This window comes from Symsagittifera roscoffensis, chromosome 2, assembly GCF_963678635.1.
Source record: "Symsagittifera roscoffensis chromosome 2, txSymRosc1.1, whole genome shotgun sequence".
Taxonomy (NCBI): Eukaryota; Metazoa; Xenacoelomorpha; order Acoela; family Convolutidae; genus Symsagittifera; species Symsagittifera roscoffensis.
In genome coordinates, this window is record NC_087063.1 from 30,640,074 (window position 1) to 30,662,024 (window position 21,951).

Consider the following 21,951-nt stretch of genomic DNA (forward strand, 5'->3'; position numbering starts at 1 on the left):
ATGTAGCTCTGATCCATTGAGTACGTCTTCAGCCAGCTGAGTGTCCTGTTGTCGACTCGCAGCTTGAATGGCTCGCTGCCTAGGTATGCTCTGTATTTTTTGACAAAGGTAACCACCGCGAACATCTCTGCTTGCGGCGCCCCGTACTTCATTTCCGTATCACTCAAGACTTTACTCCCGTACGCTATTGGTCTTAAGACTGTCTTCCCGTTCCATTCCTGTTCTTGATGGAGAAAGCCAGAAATCGCGACTACCGAATCATCCGTGTCCAGCACGTACATTCCTTTTTCCGTTGGCGTCCCTAGCACCGGTGCCTCGCACAACTCTTTCTTTATTCTCTGGAATGAATCTTCCGCCGCGTTGTTCCACGTGAACTTCTTGCCTTTGTGCCTCATTAGTTGTTGCATCGGGTATACTTTGTCCGCGTAGCCCTTGATGAACTCCCTGTAATAGTTCGCAAAACCCAGGAAGCTCATCAACTGATGTTCCTTTTTTGGCGATTTCCAGGTCAGAACCGCTTCTACTGCATCTGGATCTGGTCTGATGCCGTGTCTGTCCACCATCCTTCCCATGTATTTTATCGAGTCCTTGAGTATCTCGCACTTTAACGGTTTGCACTTTAGTCCCGACCTCTTCATGCATGCAAACACCTCGTCTAGTCGCTCGATGTGGTCTTCCAGTGTAGGCGTCGCTATTACTACATGCATGAAGACTACTGTCCCAAGACTGCCTGTCCCAAGACTGCCTGTCCCAAGACTGCCTGTCGCAAGACTACTGTCCCAAGACTGCCTGTCCCAAGACCACTTCCCAAGACTGCCTGTCCCAATACAACTGTCCCAAGACTGTCTGTCCCAAGACTGCCTGTCCCAAGACTACTGTCCCAAGACTGCCTGTCCCAAGACTGCCTGTCCCAAGACCACTGTCCCAAGACTGCTGTCCCAAGACTGCCTGTCCCAAGACCACTCTCCCAAGACTGCCGTGTCCCAAGACTGCTGTCCCATGACTCTTCGGTACTGTCCCAGTACTTCTCCACTAAGTGTTGAGACAGTGGGAACTCTTCTCTTTCGTTGTCGGGACTCTTGAACCACTGTACCTGGTGCCACCACTTGAGCTCTAGTAAAAGATTTTCCCAAAAAATCCAATCTTACTGGCCAAAAGTTAGAATTACCAACTCCCCTGTGTTTATCTCCCTTTTAATGTTTTGATGCAATTTGCAACCCAACTTGTACGGGAATGTCTTGTGTTCACCTGTTTGGTCAAAACCGATTAAAACTTTTTTTAACCAAAAACGTGAAAATTTCAACTGAGAAAAAATAATAAAAACAGAAAGATGAACCCACCTAAAATTCAAAGGTGTCTTGTGTCAACCTTTTGTTAGAAAAATCGTCTGGTACCTGATTGCCACGCGTTCTCCTCCCCCCTGCTAGCAATCTCAAGGGGTATCACAAAAATCGTCTACTTCCGTTCCCCCCACCCGATCCGACTAGGGTACCTACCTTGAATCGATCTTAAATTTGGATTTCGCTTCTTATAATCAACGCGTGTAAGAATTTAATGTAACTAAATCGACGATGTCGATCAATTAGTTACTCTAATGTGTCCCCCTTTTTACAATTTACAACCGCCAACCTCTAACCTAACCAGCCCCCCTTCTAACCTCCCCCCTGTTTAGCCCCCCTCTTAGGCCGAAAATTACCTTAAGCGCTGGGTGCTAAACCTCTCAAGAGAAAACCGTAGAACCTGTTTCCAAGCTCTGCTCAAGTAAAAACGTTCCTCAAAACGATGGGGTTCCGCTTATCCAATTTTACACTTATCTCCTATAATGTAATGTGGATTTTACGATACCCGATTGAGCAACCAGAACACCCCTGTGTGTCCTCCTCTGGTTGTTTTGATCCCGTGCTGATTGACTCCTTGACGTGTCCTGCACCTGATCGCCAGCACCACTTTCCCACTTGGCTGGTCACCTGTTCCAGTCAAGTCCCCTAATGGTCCAGCTAAGTCCCTGTGAACCACTTTCCTACTCGACTGGTCACCTCTTCCAGTTAAGTGTCCAGGTGGTCCAGCTAAGTTGCAAGCTATCTGAAAACCCTTAACAACGCCCCTCATTCGGGCACCTTTTCAAATTGCTGAAATGATCGAAACGATCGGTCTTATAAAAACAGTATGGGTATACTTTTTAATTAATATAAAGGTTTGATCCAACTAATCTGGTGTCAAAGTCACTGTCATTTTTTTTTGTTTTATTGTTTTTGTTCCTTTTTCTATTCTTTTTCGGTTTTTGTTTCGCTTTTTGTCTTTTGCTCGTTTTGTCGCCTTACTCGGTTAGCTAAGCCTCGTTCGGAGAGTGTACCAGGAAGTTTTCTCGAGTTTTCTTAAAAAGCCATCACGGTACAACCGGAAGGTTTACACGTTCCCGCTGAACCGTACCACCGGTACTCTAGAATGGGCATGTAGCCCGGAGCTGTGTCTAGTAGGTTCGACTCCGTAGTCATGATGTCGTAAAAACACCCAGGAGCGCCATAAAAATACTATGTAACAGTCGCTTACTTCGGTCACATATGAGGTTAAAGAAAAATAGGCCCTATAACATTTGGTTCAAGAGTCAGGGACACTATCTCTTGTGTTTTTCTACCTCGAACGGTCGAACCAATTCGGTTCATTTGCGACATGAGACTAAAAACCCATTACAACTTAAAGGCCACTACCAAAATACCCCCCCACTCTAGAATATAAGAACGTCCCCATAATCAGGTCTCAAAATACCCAAAATACGCGAACGCCGTTAAAAACAGGGTCGGAACCAGGGAGTTCAATTCCGGTTGGTTCCAATTGCGGGGGTTCAATTCCAATTCCTTGTAATTCCATTCCAATTCCAATTCCTGGAGAGACTAAAATTCAATTCCAATTCCTGGCTATTTTCGTTTATCTCCGGCGAACCACAGTCGAAATGTATTCCTAAGTAAGAACCGGTATCTTTTCGATCTGGAGGTGTAATTTGATGCTTCTGCTGTGTATTGATTGTATCGATTTTTATATTGTAATAGTACGATTGATCATGTAATTTTTGTTTGTTTTCAAGCATTTTTACGTTTTTTAAGATTTAGACCGAGTCGTTTTTCAAGATATCAGTTTTATTTGCCAGTTTTTGATGTCAATTCCATGTCAATTCCAGCCAAAAATTCAATTCCAATTCCCATTCCCGAAACTGGAATTGACCCCAATTCCAATTCCCAATTCCTGTGACCCTGTCAATTCTCAATTCCAACAAAAATCAAGTACTTGAACTCCCTGGTCGGAACAATCCGTACAGTTACTTTTTATTGGACAGTGAAACTTTGATCCATTTCCGATGGATCAACCTAAAACTCTCCTTTCCTCAACATAACAATCATAAAACACACTAAAACACACTAGAATAACAATCATAAAACACACTAGAAAACTAAATTGAGCACTCAGATATCGGCACACTCGAGAATTGGGACAACTAAATTAATCAGTAGCTCTAGCATTAAGTATAATAGCTTGAGAAGTTTGCTATTAATGAATTACAGCAAGGGAAATAAGTTTTGACTCGAGAATTAAGTTTTGGAACTGGACCATTGGGATACCCCAGCTGTCCACCTTTCCACTGAGGGTTCACTCTGGTTCACCTCGAATAAATATGTTCTTCTTTTGTAATCACTTCTTCTCCTATTTCAGGACAGAACAGCTCTACTCGCGTTTGATTTATATCTGGAAATTGCGAATAGCAATTTCTCGCTGTTTTTTTCAATTACTTTCCCGCGATTGTAAATTGGTTGTTCTGATCTTATTTTTCTGATATTTTTAGTTGTCGCGAGAAACTTGAGCATGACATGTCCAATTCGAATTTTTGAAAAATTACATTTCACCCCAAAATTACGTAGTTCGTATTCCTCAAGGTCAAACTTCCAAATATGACCGAATGGAGGTTTCTCCTGCTCATCCAAAACAGAATTGCAAAATAAACAAGGAAATTCACCTGTTCATTACTGAATTAATTCAAATCTTCTCACTGTTGCTTGAAATTTTGTCGCAAAGCTAAATTATCCAGGCCAATGATTAACCTCAAAATTTTTTCCTTAAAGTTGAATTTCTTTTGAGGCTAACGTATGAAGCTTGTGATAAACTTATTAAATAGATTTGTTATGTTTGATGTTTGTGCCTGTATGTGGAGCGCCCTCTGAGGGATTTTAGAGACCGGTCTGTCAAGTGGCTTTCTGTGGGGAGGTGGGAAACTGGAACTGGCATGAGGAGTCTGGTGGTGCACCGCTGGACCTACTGAGCTCGGGTGAGATTGTTCCTTGTTTTTGATTTTTATTTTAAAATTTAAATTAATTTAGTTGTCTTTTTTATTTGCTGATTTGTAAAATTCCCACTAACCGCTTATCATGGGTTAGTTCAGTCCCTTAAAGTCGAGTCAAAATCCTTTTTTTTTACCTTTATGCTGCGTCAAGATGAGGAAAAACAACAAAGAGTGTACAAGCAAAGATTGCTTAAAACCTTCAGGACTGATAAATTGTATTAGATGTGATTGTTGTTCTAGTTGGTATCATATTAGTTGTGTAAATATTTCTCTTAGCGACTCTAAGAAAACCCAATGGTTTCAGTGTCCTTTATGCGTTGATGTAAAACCTGTTAATAAAGCAACAATAGGTAATGATTTAGTGCTAGACAACTATGTTAATACAGCCATCTCAAATATCCGAGTACTCAAGAGAGTACCAAAAGACTCGCGTGTTCCCTTGGCGGAAAGTCTGTCGGACAAAATAAATGACATCGTCTACAATGTAGAAGATTTTACAAAATGGCTAATTTTTTTAACTTCGTTCTTGTTTTTTTTTGGAGCAACCGAAAAGAAGTGGACGCAAACATGAGTTTTTTGATAAATAAAAAAATTCGAGCAAATGACGGGTCACTTCCAAAACCCCATCCCCAAGTTTCAAGCCCGCCTCTGAGTGACCTCGAGCAGAGAATAAAGTTAATAAGTAGTAAGCTCGATGAAGGAAATGTAAAGGGAGGAATAAGGCTTGCTGCTTCGGATGACAAAATAGCTCCTTTTTCAACTGATAACTATCAAAAGTTGTTGTCTAAGCACCCGCAGCGAGCCAAATTTGCAGCTCCAAATCCAGAAAAGTTGGATAGTTTTTTCGTAACCGATTTCGACCTATACAAAGCGATAATGTCCTTTCCAAACGGATCAGCAGCAGGTCCTGATAAAATAGTTCCTCAAATTTTTAAAGATCTTGTTAGTAAGTCGAATGGCAGTGCAGGACTTAATTTTCTGAAATCGCTTACTAAGCTGATAAACCTCATTGGAGATGGCAAAATACCCGAACCACTAAGACCTTTCTTTTTGGCGCAAAGCTTACCGCCCTCATAAAGATAGACGGAGGGTTGAGACCGATTGCCATAGGCAACACGCTGAGACGTATCGCGTCTAAATGCGCTGGAAGCAAGGCCCTCTCCGAGTAACAAAATTTTTTCGGAAACGTACAGGTACGATGCGGCACCAAACGAGGAGCAGAAATAGCTGCGCACTCGTTTCGAAACCTAATTGAACGCGACGACAATCCAAAATGCACTGTTCTTTTAAAACTAGATTTTAAGAATGCCTTTAACTCTTTAAACAGAGAAACAATGCTGAATCATGTTTTTTCAAATCGCCCCGAATTGTATAATTACACCCATTGCGCGTATGGTAAACCTAGTTACCTTTTTTACGGAAGCTCTGTCATAATGTCAGAAGACGGAACTCAGCAAGGTGATCCTGAAGCCCCACCACTTTTTGTGGAAACAATTCATACACTAGTCAAACAGTTGGAGTCGAAATTAACATCTGGTTTTTAGATGATGGGAATTTAGCCGACGACTATAAGGTAGTACTCCGGGACCTTAAAAACATTCTGAAATCGGAACAAATTTACGGCCTGAGCTTAAACACTGAGAAGTGTGAACTTTGTTTTTTGGGACCGACTACTAGTACACAGTATCTACTCATCTACTCCTCGACAAAAAAATTAAGGAGCTTGAAAAAATCTCGAATGTCATTGAAAAACTAGACGCCCAGTATGGTTTTTAACTCCTGAAAAATTGCTTTAGCATGCCAAAACTCCTATATTTTTTGCGTACGAGCCCTTGTTTTTTGCAAAAGATTTTTTGGAACGTTACGATAAATTACTAAGAAATTCGTTATGCAAGGTCACTAACGTGAAAATGGATGATAACCAGTTTTTACAAGCAGTTCTCCCGGCAGCCAAAGGTGGCTTGGGCGTTTCTTCCGCTCGTCTACTCACTTTACCCGCTTTCTTAGCCTCAGCAGTAGGAGCGAAAGATGCCTTGAGTGAAATCTTTGGTTTGGAGCATGTGGATGGAACCTATGATGATGCGCTTAAACGGTGGTTTGACCTTGGAAAAACTGAAATGGCTCCGGAAAGAGAAATCAAAAAAATTGGACGGAGCCAATTTTTGACAGCGAAATTGCAGACTTGATTTTACGACTCGAACCAACGGACGTAAAAAGGTTCAACGCGTTCCAAGATAGATTTGGCTCCCAATGGTTGAACGTCATCCCGTGCAAAAATTTAAGGTTAAAACTGTCGAACCAACAACTCAGAATTGCGATAGGACTTCGATTAGGATCAAAAATATGCGAACGGCATAAATGTTTGTGCGGAAAAGACGTTACCGAGGATGGCTGGCATGGTCTTTCTTGCCTCAAAAGTGCAGGGAGATTCTCTAGGCATTCAAACCTGAATGCCCTTATAAAGCAGAGTCTATCATCTACTCACATTCCGTCTGTTTAACATAACCCCTGGTACGGCTGCCGCTGAAGCGGAAGAGCGAAAAATTGACAAGTATTCAGGGCGCGGCCGGCCCCAGCACAGAAGTTTTTTTGAGCAAGCTTTGTAAGAACCTAAGCATATGCACTGAGGAACCCAGAGCAGGCAGCTTTTTAAAACAGAGAATCTCCCTGGCAATACAGATTGCGAACGCCGCTTGCGTACTCGGAACAATAAATGACAAAATAACTTTCGACGAAATTTTTTACTTGTAACACTTGTATATTATATTATCTCGTGTCGAGTTGCGTGTTCTTATTGAAGAAACGTAACCCGTATCGATTTTAATTGAAAAGGACCTAAACACTTGTCATCTTCTTTTATCATTATCACTTCCATATCTAAAAAATTCCAAGGATTTTGACTGGAATACATGATGAAGGGACTCATGACCAGGCATTTCGGGACCCGACATTTTTCAAACCCGAAACCCGATTACCCGATAAGCTAAAACCCGAACCCGAACCCGACGGTTTCTTCAAACCCGAACCCGAACCCGACATTCATTTCAAACCCGAAACCCGGCCCGAAACCCGGCCCGAAACCCGAAAAAGATCTCAAAACCCGATTACCCGACCCGATACCCGACATGCCCGATTTTCAGGTAGATTAAATGGTATGAACGTTGACGCAATAAATTTGATGCGTTTTTAGAGTGTAACTTTCTCTTACAGTGAACAATAAAAATAGCTGCTGAATAGCAGTGAACAATAAACTAAAAGTATTGCTCTTTTTACATGAAAATACACTTTTGCAACGAACGCACTTCCGCGCTTCTGTTTTCTTCTTGTCAATGAAACCGCACAGAAACTTGTCTTTCAACTTTGGATTTTTGGTTTCAAATATCCGCCACTCTTCCTTCATCGTACAATGCAATCGCGTTCAGAAATGAAATAGAAATAAAAATTAAAAAAGTAAAAAACCTCAAACAAAAGAAAAATTGGGAAAGTTTTTGTCGAAACCGAAAACAGCAAACAAAAGTCGGGTTTTAGAAATCCGACATAATGGAATACCCGAACCCGAACCCGAAAATTTGTTGAACCCGAAACCCGACCCGAAACCCGAAATTTGTCTCAAAACCCGAAAACCCGACCCGATACCCGAAAACCCGAACCCGAAATGCCTGCTCATGACTGTAACCTCGGTTACTATGATACTTTTGACCTTCTGATTACCTTTAAAAAAAAAAGAAACGTATGAAAATTCAACATGTTTAATTGAAATATGACCGACTGGCACATTCACAGAAGACGTTATACGTTTTGAATTTTCAGAGGAATGATCTATGGTTGATTTCTCTACGTATTTGTGCATGTTTCCAGTAATTGTGAAATGTCCAGACATGAAGGTCGGTTGAAATTATTTAAAATGGCATTGGAAGTAATAAATGGTATTTGACATCTGCTCTTTTTAGGGGTTAGCTGCGACTCTTGCATGAGAACCAATTTCAGGGGCAAAAGGTATAAATGCCTAGTTTGCTATGACTATGATCTGTGTGAAACATGTTACGAATCGAGTCTTCTTTCGGCTACCCGGTCATCGTCGGAAAATAACCGCAGCAACCATAGTAGTGATCATGCAATGCAGTGCATGCTAACTCAAATGGCATACGGTAAAATTTTGTTTAGATAGATCAATTTCGAAAGTGCGAAAGTGGGAATGAACTGACGCAGGGCGTTTTTTTCACACGGTCATCGGTAGAGTTATTTTAGTAATCAAATTTTGCAGCAACAAGTTTTTTCAATTTTCACCTTTTCGAGAGCGTCTATTAAAAAAGAATTAGAATTTTTTGCTGTGAAGATTTTTTCTTACAATTCTGTGAAACCTTGAGCTTGCTTTTTTTGTGAAAACGGAATTATTCTCAGGCTAATAACTAAGCGCGTGACTTAGCTTTGTAAGATCAGGCGTTCGGGTCCTTGCCTTTCAGTTTTTGGCCTAATGATCTTCGTCTCTTTCTTGTCGGCTTAGTTCTTGTTTTAATGCGACATATTTTGAGAGTTCGCATTTTAAGATTCTTTCTATTTGAAGTTTATTTCACATGCGAGAGCAAATAACCCGTTATCAGAAACTACACTTTTTCCTGTTGACAATGTCTTACAGACGACAGTTGTGGGGTTCGAGTATCGGCAGGAGCTTGTTTTATGCCAAGTAAATATGTATGTGTGTATGAAACCTTGCCTTATTATAAAACCTCAGTGCAGGCCCGTTCTCACCAAGTACAGTCCCGTTATCACTTGATCTAGAGGTAAAGCACGCGGCTTCGGAAACATAAGGTCTGGAGTTTGAGTTCCGGGATAGTTTTAGAGATTGAGTCTGGGATAGTTTTTACGCTTGCATGTAGCAAGCGTTGTCAAATCGGAATGTAGACTTTTTTCGGGCTAACAATCAGCTTAACAATATCAGTTGAATCACTCATGATGCTGCGATACAACTCACATGCTCAATTTCATGAAAGTTCAAATTTAACTACTGGGTTGTTACTAGTTTTTTCTGACATAACAGGTGTCTGCTCAAAGATTGTCGGCCTTGTTTCCGCTTCCTAAGTTTTGTTCAGTTGCTAATTTGAAAATCAAATGTCTGTCTTGGCGTGTTTGCCTAGAATTTCTGGTTGGAAATTTTTATCACTTGTCAATTCCTACCCATTTTTTTTTAAAAAAAGGGTATCCATAAAATTACCGACTACATTTTTCTGTGCGTCTTCATTGCCTGATTATATTTCTCGATAGAAGATTTTAATTCTTAAATAGATTGATAAAAGTTTTTTGACATCGTTTTTTCGGCTAAACGACCTTCTCGTAATACTATCGAGTTTAGTCAACGTTTCGAAGTTTTGTTTCAACGCTAATCTATCTATCTATCGGTCTATTATTTAATTGGTGTTTCACGTGAGACATGTTTAAGAGATTCCATGTCGATATGTTTAAGAAGTCCCTATGTTGACATATTTAAGCTTTTTCAACGCATTATTTTTTCAAGTTTAACGAAAGAATTTTTACACGTTTCAGCTATATCGTATATTGTAATGCTCAAAAAATTTCACTTGGCTCATGTGTGAAAAATCGCTATGTTGGTCTGTTAAATGTACAAAACAATGCATGGGTTGAAAGTTGACGTTTTAAACTCTGTTGGAGCGTGAACGCTCTACGTTTTTCCTACATTCGCAATGATAACTATCAAAAAATTCAGAGTTTATTAAACTAAGTTTAATTTTCTCACCCCTATAATAGGGTGCTGTCAGGGTACACTCAGTGGTTGCAAATCTAGTGTCCAAGTTTGACTGCTCTAATACTTATGGTTTTTCAGATATGGCGTTTTTTTATGATTTTTTCTTTTTTTTTTTTCAAAAGTTTAGATGAAAAAACTTATCGAACTTGAATTTCTCAACCTCATTTTGGGGCGCTATCAGGGTACACTCAGGTGTTGCAAATACTTATGGTTTTCGAGATATGGCGTTTTTTATGAGTTTTTAATTTCTTTTTCAGAAACTTAGATATAAAAAAAATAACCGAACTTGAATTTCTCAACCCTTTAGTGGGGTGCTGTCAGAGTACACTCAGGGGTTGCAAACCTAACGTCCAAGTCTCACTGCTCAATTACTTATGGTTTTCGAGATATGGCATTTTATGATTTTCTCATTTCTTTTTGAAAAACTTAGATGGAAAAAAACAAGCCGAACTTGAAATTCTCAACCCTATAGTGGAGTGCTGCCGGGGTACATACAAGGGTTGCAACACCGGTATCGAAGTATAACTGCTCAAAATTTTTTGTTTTTCGAGATATGGTGTTTTTTATGATTTTTTTCATTTTTTTTCAAAACAATTCAGTTAAAAAAGTAAGTTTTTGAAATTCTCAACTTTTTAGTCAGGGTGCTTTCTATGTACACTCATGCGTTGCAATCGGGCGTCTAAGTACGACTGCTCTAATCTTTTTGTTTTTCGAGATATAGCGTTTTTTATGATTCTTTCATTACTTTTTTTAAAAAACAGATGTAAGTAACCGAAATTAAGTTTCCCAACCCTGTAATGGGGGGCTGTCGGTACGATCAAGGATTGCAAATCTGGCGTCTAAATATGTTTGCCTAAGTCCTTTCAGTTTTAAGAAATGGGGTTTCTTAAGATGTTTTCATTTTTATGTTTCAAAAAACTTAAATAAAAAAACTAGCCAAACTTGAAAGTCACAACGCTAAAATAGGGTGCTGTCAGGGTTCACTCAGGAGATGCAAAACTGGCGTCTAAGTATGAGTGCTCAAATTCACTTGGTTTTCAAGATATGGCGTTTCTGGTGGTTTTTTCATGGTTTTTTTTCAAACATTTTAGATAGAAAGAAAACTAACCGAACTTGAAATTGTCAACCCTATAACGGGGTGTCGTCAGGGTACACCGAGAATTTCCAAATCTGGCGTCTAAGTAGGTCTGCTCAAATCCGTTTGGTTTTCGAAATATGGCGTTTTTTTTGCATTTTTTCTCAAAAATCTTAGATCCAAAAGTTTAACCGAACTTGAAAATCCCAAAGCTATAGCTGGTTGCTGTGAGAGTAACCTCAGGACTCAGGATTTGCGAATCTGGTGTCCGAGTGTGATTGCTCAATTCTTTTTGATCATCGAGATATAGCGTTTTTTATGATTTTTTTGATGCACATCTGGCGTCCAAGTATGACTGCTCAATTCCGTTTGGTTTTCGATATATGGCGTTTCTGATGATTTTTTCTTGTTTCTTTTTTATCACTTAGATATAAAAACACTAACCGAACATGAAATTCTCATTCCTATCGTCGTGTTTTGTCAGGGTACCTTCAGATGTTGCAAATCTGACGTCCAAGTTTGACTTATCAAATCTTTTTGGTTTTCGAGATCTGGTTTTTTATGCTTTTTTTTTTCTTCAAAATTTTTTGTCATTTAAAACTAACCGAACTTGAATTTCTCAAAGTTTTAGGGAGTTGCTCTCAGAGTAAGCTCAGCACTCAGGAATGGAAAATTGGGTGTCCAAGTATGAGTGCTCAAATCTTTTTGGTTTCGATATATGGCGTTTCTGATGCTTTTTTCATGTTTTTTTTAAACATTTTAGATTGAAAGAAAACTAACTGAGCTTGAAATTCTCAACCCTAAAGTGGGATGTTTTGACGGTACACCCAGGGGTTGCAAATCTGTCGTCAAAGTGTGACTGTTCAAATCCTTTTGGTTTTCGAGATATGGCGCTTTTTTAATGAATTTTTCAGTTTTTTTTTCTCAAAACTTTTTGGTATAAGAACAAACCGAATTTGAAGTTCTCAACCCTATAGTGGGGAGTTGTCAGGGTACACTCAGAAGTTCCAAGTCTGACGTCCAAGTTTGACTGTTCAAAACTTCTTGGTTTTCAAGAAGATGCGTTTTTTCTGATTTTTTCTTTTTTTTTTCGAAACACTTAGATATTCAAAAACAAACCGATCTTGAAATTCTCAAAGCTATAGTGGGTTGCTTTCAGAGTTAACTCAGCACTCAGGGGTTGCAAATCTGGTGTCCAAGTTTGATTGCTCAAATCCTTTTGATCATCGAGATATGGCGTTTTTTATGGTTTTTTCAATTTGATTTCAAAAAATTTTGAACTGAAAAAAAAACTAACCGATCTTGAAATTCTCAACCCCAATAGTGGGGTTTTGTCAGGGTTCATTCAGGGGGTATTTTCAGGGTGCAAATCTAGCCTCAACTTATACTGCGCAATTTTTTTTGTTTCCAAGAGAAGGCGTTTCTCATGACTTTTTCAAATATAACTTAGGTTTAAAAACAACTTATAGAAATTGAATTTATCAACCCTAAGGTGAGGTGCTGTCAGGTTACAATATAGGGTAGCAGTTTCGCCTTCTTATTGTCTGAGCTCAAATCATTTTGGTTTTCCAGATATGCGTTTTAAATGAAATAGAAACCCCTGATAGATGAGCTCAGCTTGTCGTCACCACGGTTGTATTAATTATCGCTGTTTTACTACATAATTTAGAAAGCTCTTACGTTCAACGCTTCACCTTGCTTATTAACATTTGTTGACTAAATTATCAAAAAGAATTTCAGCTCATCTAGTGGTAACCCTGATAAAAGATATAGAAGAGCGGATGAAGTAAATAGAATGAGAAAATTTTAAAACTGCAAATTGTGAGTATCCTTTGTCAAAAATAGAAACAATTTTATCTTTATTGTCAACTGTTTTTTTTTCTTATGTCAGTACTTACCTAATTATTTGCAAGCAAAAAATTATAGAGAAGCTTGAGCCTATTTGTTTTTGATCTGCAGCTGTATGTGTTCTCTGTTTATTTATATAATAAGTTTTCAGCAAATGTAACTTTTTTCTTTTTAAAAAAAATTGTCTGATCAGTTGTACCAAATGCTTTCTTAAGATCAATAAAAAAGGCGTTTCCAAAATACTTTTTGTCGAAAGAGTTTCTCATGAAACAAATCAAAGCATGAAGACATGATATTTTGGGTTGGAGCCCAAATTGCTCCATTTTTATAATGAACGACATTCTTTTTTATACAAATTTTGCAAACTTTTTGAAATAGAGCTGAGTAGACTTATATGTCTATATTTGTTATGATCAGCAAATCACCACATTTAAGTAAAGCACTGACATTCGCCAGTTCAGAAAACGCCTTCATTTATACATCTTGAAAAACGCCTTCATTTATACATTCATGAAAAATTTCAGCAAAAAGCTAACATATTACAGACAGTAATTTCTGGAGTGAATTGTTATTAATGCCGTCTCGATCAGAACAGTTTTTACTTTTTGGTTTTGAATTTGCAACTTCTTGTACATTTATGTGCGATAAAACACGAGTTTTCTACCCTTTCTCCTATGTGAAAATTCTAGGGAACAAAATTTTGATCAAACTTTTTCGGATGTTAGCGAAAAGTTTTCCATGTAGACTTCGCCACTTGTTTTATGTTTGTCCTTAAAGTTATGCTACACCTTGAAGATGGTTTTTGTCAATTTGGCTTCTTTATAAAAAACACTCTTTTCGCATATTCGATTAATGTTTTTCTTTCGCTTCTGCGCTCATTATTTTAGGGTCTCCGCAGGTTAAAGTTTTCCCTTGATAATGATCTATGTTTTTCAATAAGTCGTCAAGTTGCGAAAAAAAAACTATCAAAATTTTTAGTCGGTTTTTTGTAGACTCTTGTTAGATTGTTTTTCGTTTTGCCATTAAGAGATGGACTGTTTTTCATTGCCTCCCATTCAGTTGAAGTAGACTTTATAACTTACCTTTTTTCACATTTTTTGAATAACAATCACTAATAATGTACAAACAACGGATCCAAAACAGTTAACCATGTCTCTGTAAGAGCAAGTTATTACGTTTTCTAGCTGGTCATGATGGCATCTAGGCAACTGTAATTTGAAAAGGAAAACAAAACTACTCTCCAGAGTTCCCACTTTCTCTTCTATAGTCTTTTTGGTATATGAACTCATTCAACTAAAATAAAAAAAATGATATATGATGAACTTTAAGCTTACAGTAGCAAACGCCCATGAACTGTTCATCCATTTAAACTTTCCAAAGTATCTCCATCGGTATCATCAGGAATGTCTGAATCTGAACCATTTTCATGAATCTTGAACAGATTTTTCCTTGCTTCTTCTTCATCTGGTGAAGCTCGCAATCTTTCAAGTACAGAACTCAACTGGCGTTCCTCAATCAATTTTTGGTGTTTTTCTCAGACTAGAATTTGCGACAGGGTCCTATGAAACAGTTAGCATTTTTTCCTGATAAACTCGTTCTTGTTTTTCTCAGTTGTGTTTTTAATATCCTGAACAGCTTTAATGCCTTGACTAGAACACTTTTAATACGACTAGTGTTTTCATTTTTCAGAAAAAAACTTTATTTGACAATTATTTGTTGAAATAAAATTTCATTTACCTCGTTGATAATCTCACTCTGTTCCGGAGCGGTTTTTTCTTCATAAAGATAGGCTTTGAGTTAACCTCATTGGCCACTCTCGCCAGCCATTATTTTCGCACAAAAATTTCGTTCTTTTCCCCAAAATAGATAAATTCAACTATTAGGGCAGATGTTTTTCAAATTGCCCCTTTTACCCAGTAGATAACATGCTTTGATAATCTCTCTGATCAGTTTTGTACTGAAGATAAATTTTAAAAAGTCGCATACCTGATGTGAGAGAGGCCTGTTGGTATTTTCAAAAATTACGCAATCCTTTTGAGATTACTGCTACTGTTGATCCAAACGCTCCGCAACTCGATTCCGTAACTGATGGATAATATCGTCTTTTTTTAAAACAAACTCTTTAAACTCAACTAAAATTGCTTTAACAGCAGGATCGAATACGTTTTTGAAAGATAAATTCGTCATTTTAAGCGCAAATGTCGTTTAAACTAAAAATTCATTTCAATTTTGAAACGATTTTTGCTGCAGCGAAACGCAACTAACTTGACTTTCTCCACATGCTTTCATCAAAATCAATTTTTGTCTTATGATTTTTTGATAGACATTGTTAATCTTTCAATATTTTAAGTTGGGTCTCTTTTTTGGATTACCCTGCCATTTTTGATGATAAATCGCTAATTGTGCGAAGCTCTGCTTCGCCTCTGTGTTTGAAATAATTTCAGCCCTAGTCAACTTTGAACTGGATTGATTCATTGAACTAGATTGATTCGTTGAACTGATTGGTTCAACTTTCAAGTATGCAAAGTGGTTATATGGGTGTTGAAAAACATAAATCAAAATTGTTCATTTAGATTTGTTCTACACGGGGGAGACGAATGGATCACAGACATTACAATCAATAACTTGTCCTATTTGCGGAAGTCTGGGCTTCACTGAAGCGACTCTCATAACTCACGTCTCGCAGGCTCACTCTTCGCATTCGCATGAAGTAGTTAGTAAATTCTTATGTTTTTGCTGAAGGACCAATGGGGTCGGTAGGGTGCTTTTGCCATGTTAGGAGACCGATTAATTCGTCATATTACATCCTCTTCATCAATCGCTTAAAGTAGGAAAAGAAGCTTCGAAACAAGGCATAGAAAAATACAGATAAGTCAAGCACGTTTAATCATATATGGATATTCACCCTTAGTCCATCTGAAAAATTCAAATTCCTAATTATTACATTAAAAAAGTTGTTTTGCCCCTGAATGTAATTGATCTGCGCGCTGATGAAGCGGATAACAGTAAGTTTATCTGAAACTTATGTCCATAGGTGTGCCCACTCTGTGCCACTTCGCCAAATGGTGATCCGAATTTTGTGACAGAAGATTACGCGCGGCACTTAGCCCGTACACACAATGCTCCACGAGCAAGCTCGAACACTACTTCGGCAACAAGCGAAGAAGAGCGAGCAGCAAACATCGGCGGAATTTCGCAGTTTTCCTCAAGACGACGGGGGACAACGACATCCGGTGCCTCAGGATCTACAGGTGTGTTCCATTCTGGACGCGCGATTCTTCGGAGACGCAACGGCGGGGTTTTAAACTTGACGTCGTCCACATCAGCTGCGACAACTGTAGGGGGCCAAACGAACACTGGGACAAGCGCGAATATTGTGCAGGCTCCACAGACTACTACTGCCAATGGGGCTGCGCGAGATAGAGACTCAGTCGTGGATCCAATTGCAGGTGAGAAATTTCTGCCTTGGAAAAGAATTTTGTTCAAAATAATGGTTTTGAAGGTGTTCGGATACCTGTTTTTGATCTTCTTATAATTTAGTCTTTATTTTTTTAGTGCTTCTAAGTTCATGCAGTGAACCTACTGATGGCAAAAGGTTGTTCCTATTTAGAGTTGCTATCTCAACTGTCGGGTGTACGGCGTGCCGGCGGAGCTGTGTCCCGCAGCAACGCAGAGCACCAAGCAGTACTAAACTCGACAGCCAGTCACTTGCAACAGTTGCAATGGCAGCTTCAGATGGAAAGACAGAGCGTGGTAGGAGCACACTCGAGAGACCATCTGTCTCGGATACCGAGACGATCCTATGGTGCTGGCTCTTATTCTAGTCAGTCGAGTGCAAATAATGCGCATGGCGGTGCTACAGATGTGACGCAATCAGCAGGGACGAGCGTTGCGCCTTCGTTAATTAATGTCCCTGCAAGCGCAACACCACTGTTCAATGTAGATGTTCTCTCAGACTCCAGATTCTTATTGAGAAAGTAAGAACGCGGTTTTTCTTCTGGTAACAGAAGTCATTGGGAAATAACTAGTGAAATAACTAGTGAACAATTAGATTGGTTATAACAGATAAATACCTAATTGTCGTGAATGTAGCTGATGCAATTCTAGCCAAACTTTTTGTTACTCAAATCGGGAGTATGCAGTGTTAAATGCCATCCGTGAAATAGTAAAGTATTTAGGTAGCAGTAAAAGACTGCTGATTAAATTTTATATGATACCTAATTCGAAAAGTCTGTGAGAATGAATGGTTAATTTGCGTTATCAATTCCAATGCTCCTTCCCTAGAGGTTTTCGTTTCTGAACAAATAAAACTTTCAGCTTAATTACACTTACTACTTGTAATCGGGAACTAGATTTTTTTCCCGTGAACAAGAATTTGAACTTTCTGTATTAGTGAACCTTTAGAGCTTTCAGTCTCCTTTCCTCTTGTGCTGGAGGTAATGCAGTTGCATGTCTTGACATCCTATGATCTGTTCGGACCTTTGTTTTAGTTTACATGAATGTGAATTTTTTGTTGGAAAAAGGGACTGTCGGCCATAACTTGTCTGCTTACGTTTCATCGGCTTAGTCGATGCTTCACGTATTTTTCTTGTTTTTCTTGTACTGCAAACGCTTTTCCCTGTAATTGCAAGTATTAATGACTTTCTCCTGTAATTTAAAATTTCTTAGCCCTGGTTTTGCATATTTTCCTGTTTCTTGTTTTTTTTTCACTTCCAAGTTCCATTTGGCTTAAATGGTTTCGGCTTATGTGGTTTTGGCTTATTTAACTGATCAAAGGTTGTTTACCTATTTATTGTCGGCGTAGTGGCTGCTCGATAATTAGCTAAAGCATTTTTAATACTGGTGTTTGTATAACCGAATGTTTTTTTGAAATTGAGTTTTTCATTTGTTCCAAAAATACTAATTGCGTCTTTGTTCGCTAGCTTGAAATGCTATGTTTGCGTTGTAATGCAAGTGATTGGAATTTTGCCCTGTTGTTGTTTCAGTTGCTTTCACTTGTGTTTCTGGAAATATTATATGTATATATCTATCTATACTATATTTCAATGCGAGTGACAGCTATCTCCCATGTTTAAGCATAATTATTTTGCGAAAGAGTTTTTTCATATTTAAGCTATATCGTATATTGCAATGCTTAAGAAAATTTATCAATTAGTTTCCGCAAGGTCATTAATTTTCAGTAATTTTTTGCGAGGCAAAATTAAGTCTGTCTGTCTGTTTACCTGCTTTTTAAATTAATTTGATTATGTCTGTTTACCCGTCTCCTAATTTTTTAACTTTCAGCTATCTATTATTTATTTACATGCGGGCTTCACTATCTCGCCATGTGTAGGCTTTTTCAACGTATTATTTTTGCATGTTTAACAAAAGAATTGTTTCACGTTTAAGCTATATCGTATATTGCGATGGCCAAAATTTTTCGACTTTCCAGTTTAAATTCAGTGTTCATTTCATCAACTTTGAAATTAACAACCTAATAGTGTGATGTCCTCTTAGCTTACGAGATAGGCAATTTTCGAGGTTTTTCAAAAGTTTCTAGAAAAATTAATTTAAAAAAATTTCTCAATTTTTGAAATTCTCACTCTGTAGTAAGGTGCTGTCAGGTTATTCTCAGGAGTTGCGAATCTTGCCTCCAAATTTCACTTCTCAAATCCTTGTAGTTTTCGAGATATGACGTTTTTAAGATTTTTTCAAAAACTTAGATTTTAAAAAATTCCATAAAGTTGAAGATCTCATTCCTGTTGTTGGATTTTGTGAGGGTACTCCCAGGGGTTGCAAATCTTGCCTCTGATTATGGCTGCTCAAATCCTTGTAGTTTTCGAGATATGACGTTTTTAAAGAATTTTTTTTTCAAAATTTTTCAGAAAAATTAAATATAATAAATTTAACCTAATTTGATATTCGCATCTGTGTTGTGAGGTTCTGTCAAAGTACTCTCAGGAGTTGCAAACTCCGCCTCCAAATATGATTGCGCAAATCCTTGTAGTTTTCGAGATACGATGTTCTTTAGGATTTTCTCCGAAATTAAAAAACTTGGATGTTAAACAATTCCAAAATGTTGAAGATCTCAGTACTGTTATTGGAATCAGTGAGGGTAATCTCAGGGGTTGCAATTTTTGCCACTGAATATGGTTGCTCAAATTCTTGTAGTTTTCGAGATATTACGTTTTTTAGGATTTTCTCAAAAATTTTCAGAGAACGTAGATATAAAATATTTCACTCAACTTGAAATTACCATCTTTGTAGTGAGGCTCTGTCAATGTACTCTCAGAAGGTCCGAATTTTGCCTCTAAATATGACTGCTCAAATTTTTGTAGTTTTCGAGATACGACGTTTTTTTATTTTCTCCGAAATTAAAAAAAAACTTCGATGTTAAAAAATTCCAAAACGTTGAAGATTTCAATCCTGTTATTGGAATCTGTGAGGGTACTCTCAGGATTTGCGAATTTTGATCCAAATATGATTGCTCAAAACCTAGCAGTTTTCCAGGTACGACGATTTTTGCGATTTTTTCATATTTTTCATGAAATTTTTTTTTTTTCAAAGTGAAATTCCTAACCTGTAGTTGGGGGTAGTCAGAGTAATCTCAGGGGTTGCAAATTCGGCATCCAATTAAGAATGACCAAATCTTTTTAGCTATAGAGATAAGACGATAGTTGTGATTTTTTTTTTGGAAATTTTCAGAAAACTCAAATTACCAAATAATTCACTAAAGTGAAATTCCCAACCCAGTAGTTGTGTGCTGTCAGAGTACTTTCAAAGATTGCGAATATTGCCATCGAATAAGACTGCTGAAATCTTGGTAGTGCGGTTTAATATGAGTACCGGAGGTGCGTTACATGCTAGTTTATATTTAAAAATGTATACATACGTTGTCATCTAAAATATCATATTGGCCATAAATATTGGTTTTTCGCGTTTTTTTTTCAATTAAATGGTTTCCACTTGTAAGTTCAAATTCAAGGACAAAGCCTTGACATACAAGTTTTGAGACGACAAAGCATTGGAGTTCGGACGGGAAATTTCAATCTGAAAATGTTAGATTTTTTCAGTTTGCAAAAATTTTAAGCTGATAAGGCTTTTTTAAAGGTTTTTTGAACAATTTTTTGAAGGTTTTTCTGAAATTTTTGATGACTTTTTATTTGCATTCAATCATAGTCATTACACTTGTGAGCATACTGCTCTGGTAGGAACCTTTTTTCTAACCTAATTTGCAAATAAAAGTGTTCATTAAAATTGTTCACTTATTTGGTGGCACTTTTGCTGAAATCACTATCTGTAGCATTGGAAAGTTGATAGAATATGTTCTTCCCTTCATTTTTGGGTAGTGTTTGTGTTTTACTGAGCCTCCCTGGCTGAGTGGTTAGTGTGTGAGACTCATTATCTCTAGGTTGCAATTCGAATCCGTATCATGGCCGAATTTTTACTAATTCGAAGCTTATTTCTTTTTGTTCTTTATAGAGCTGCTTTTTTAACGTGTTCTAGCTAGTGTCCGCGAAGCGCAGCTTCCCCTCGCTGTTCAATTTTGCATCGCCAGTTGTGCGAAGCTTAGCTTTATCTCTGTGTTTAATCTGAGAGTTTTTTTCTTACCCTCGCGACTAGCAAGTGTGCTGCAACCGGGCACCCCGTAAACAAGTTCTTTCACGCTCCTAAGAATGTTCCGTTTTTCAGCTTGCTTCTTAATAATTACGCTTGCGATAAGCAAGCGTTATTTAATTGCAATCAACCCTCCGGCGCATCTGGCGTAGGAGTAAGACTCCTGCTTAAGACGACGAAGGCTTGTTCGAATCCGACCGGGACCTGTTTTTTGCAAACTAGAAGTTTTCTGCTTTTTGGCTTATCGCCCGTCTGTTTATTTTTACCGGCGTAGTTTCCGTTGCCTGACTTTTCTTTTATTGAAGGTTAGGCTGTCTTCTAAATTTCTGAATCCCCTTCATAAAGATCCATTAGTGCCGCTATCCTATCATCCGATCATAATTTTTCTTGTGAACAACCGGTCCGACAGAATCACTGAATCATTTTTTCAAATCTGCACTCGACATATTTTGATATGTTTGTATATCAAATACCCGTTCTTTTCGGTAATAATTTTGTATGCAGTTTTTCTAACCAACCCTGGCTCGGTATAATATCAGTTTTTTCGTGCTTCTGTTTGTTTCCTGGGCTTTCATCATTTTATTGGCTCTTACTGAAAATTTATCATTTAAAGTTTTTTTAATGAAAATAACGGGTTTTTGGCTGCTCAATTGTTTTGTCTGCCCAAAAACTGTCTGCTTTGTTGCCGTTTCCCAAGTGTCGGTTGGATGCAAATAAACGTTCAATTTTTCTATTCAAGACTAATTGAGGCAATGATATGAAAATTTTCTCGATATTTCAAAACTTTTTTTGCGACTTAGTGGGTTTCGTCTCAATTATGTCTTCTAATTTGTCATATGTTTTGTTGTATCGCAAGCGATGCCAAGCTCTGCTTCGCCTCTGGTTTTAAATTTATTTCTATTTTCCAGCTTCAATAGCGAAAAGCATTCATTTACAAATGATGAAACAGAACGAACGGAAAGTGGAGACAGTGATTTGAAAATACAGACGGAATCAGAAAGTAGTGACATTGAAAAACATGACTTCGTGCAAGACTTGACCTTTTCTCTGCTGCAAATAGGATCAGAAGAGCCTTTGGATTTGGATGATTGTGATCATTGGCTATCAGCTGTCGCAAAATCAGACGGAGATCACGAAAGACAGAACAACGACGAGAATCCAGAACAAAAGGATGATTGCTGATGAAAGATGACCGCAATGATCAAATCAGCCATGTTCTGATTTGTACCATACTTGTTCAGCTATTGTCATAACTAGGTCTAGTGTTATAAAAATAGAAACTCGCCTCTTTTACTATCAATTAATAAGCTGTTAAGTTATGAATGATAAATTGTAATTACA

At 38.0% G+C, this 21,951-nt stretch overlaps 2 protein-coding genes across 5 annotated transcripts in view; both read left to right on the forward strand.

Annotated features, from left to right (window-relative positions):
• Nucleotides 1-4,143: 4,143 nt before the first annotated feature.
• LOC134839523 (integrator complex subunit 9-like) overlaps nt 4,144-21,951 on the forward strand; it is a 228,060-nt gene continuing 210,252 nt past the window's right edge. For 2 of the 4 annotated variants that reach the window (XM_063855104.1, XM_063855100.1), the window contains exon 1: nt 4,144-4,163. The gene's annotated coding sequence lies outside the window, so the exon portion shown is untranslated. The remainder of the gene's footprint in view (nt 4,164-21,951) is intronic. The other 2 variants (XM_063855102.1, XM_063855103.1) reach the window with 1 other exon arrangement.
• LOC134839795 (E3 ubiquitin-protein ligase KCMF1-like) lies at nt 8,199-21,792 on the forward strand. The gene is made up of 5 exons (XM_063855417.1): nt 8,199-8,214; nt 15,588-15,727; nt 16,049-16,463; nt 16,625-16,991; nt 21,519-21,792. The coding sequence occupies exons 1-5, from the start codon at nt 8,199-8,201 to the stop codon at nt 21,790-21,792; spliced, it is 1,212 nt and encodes a 403-aa protein (XP_063711487.1).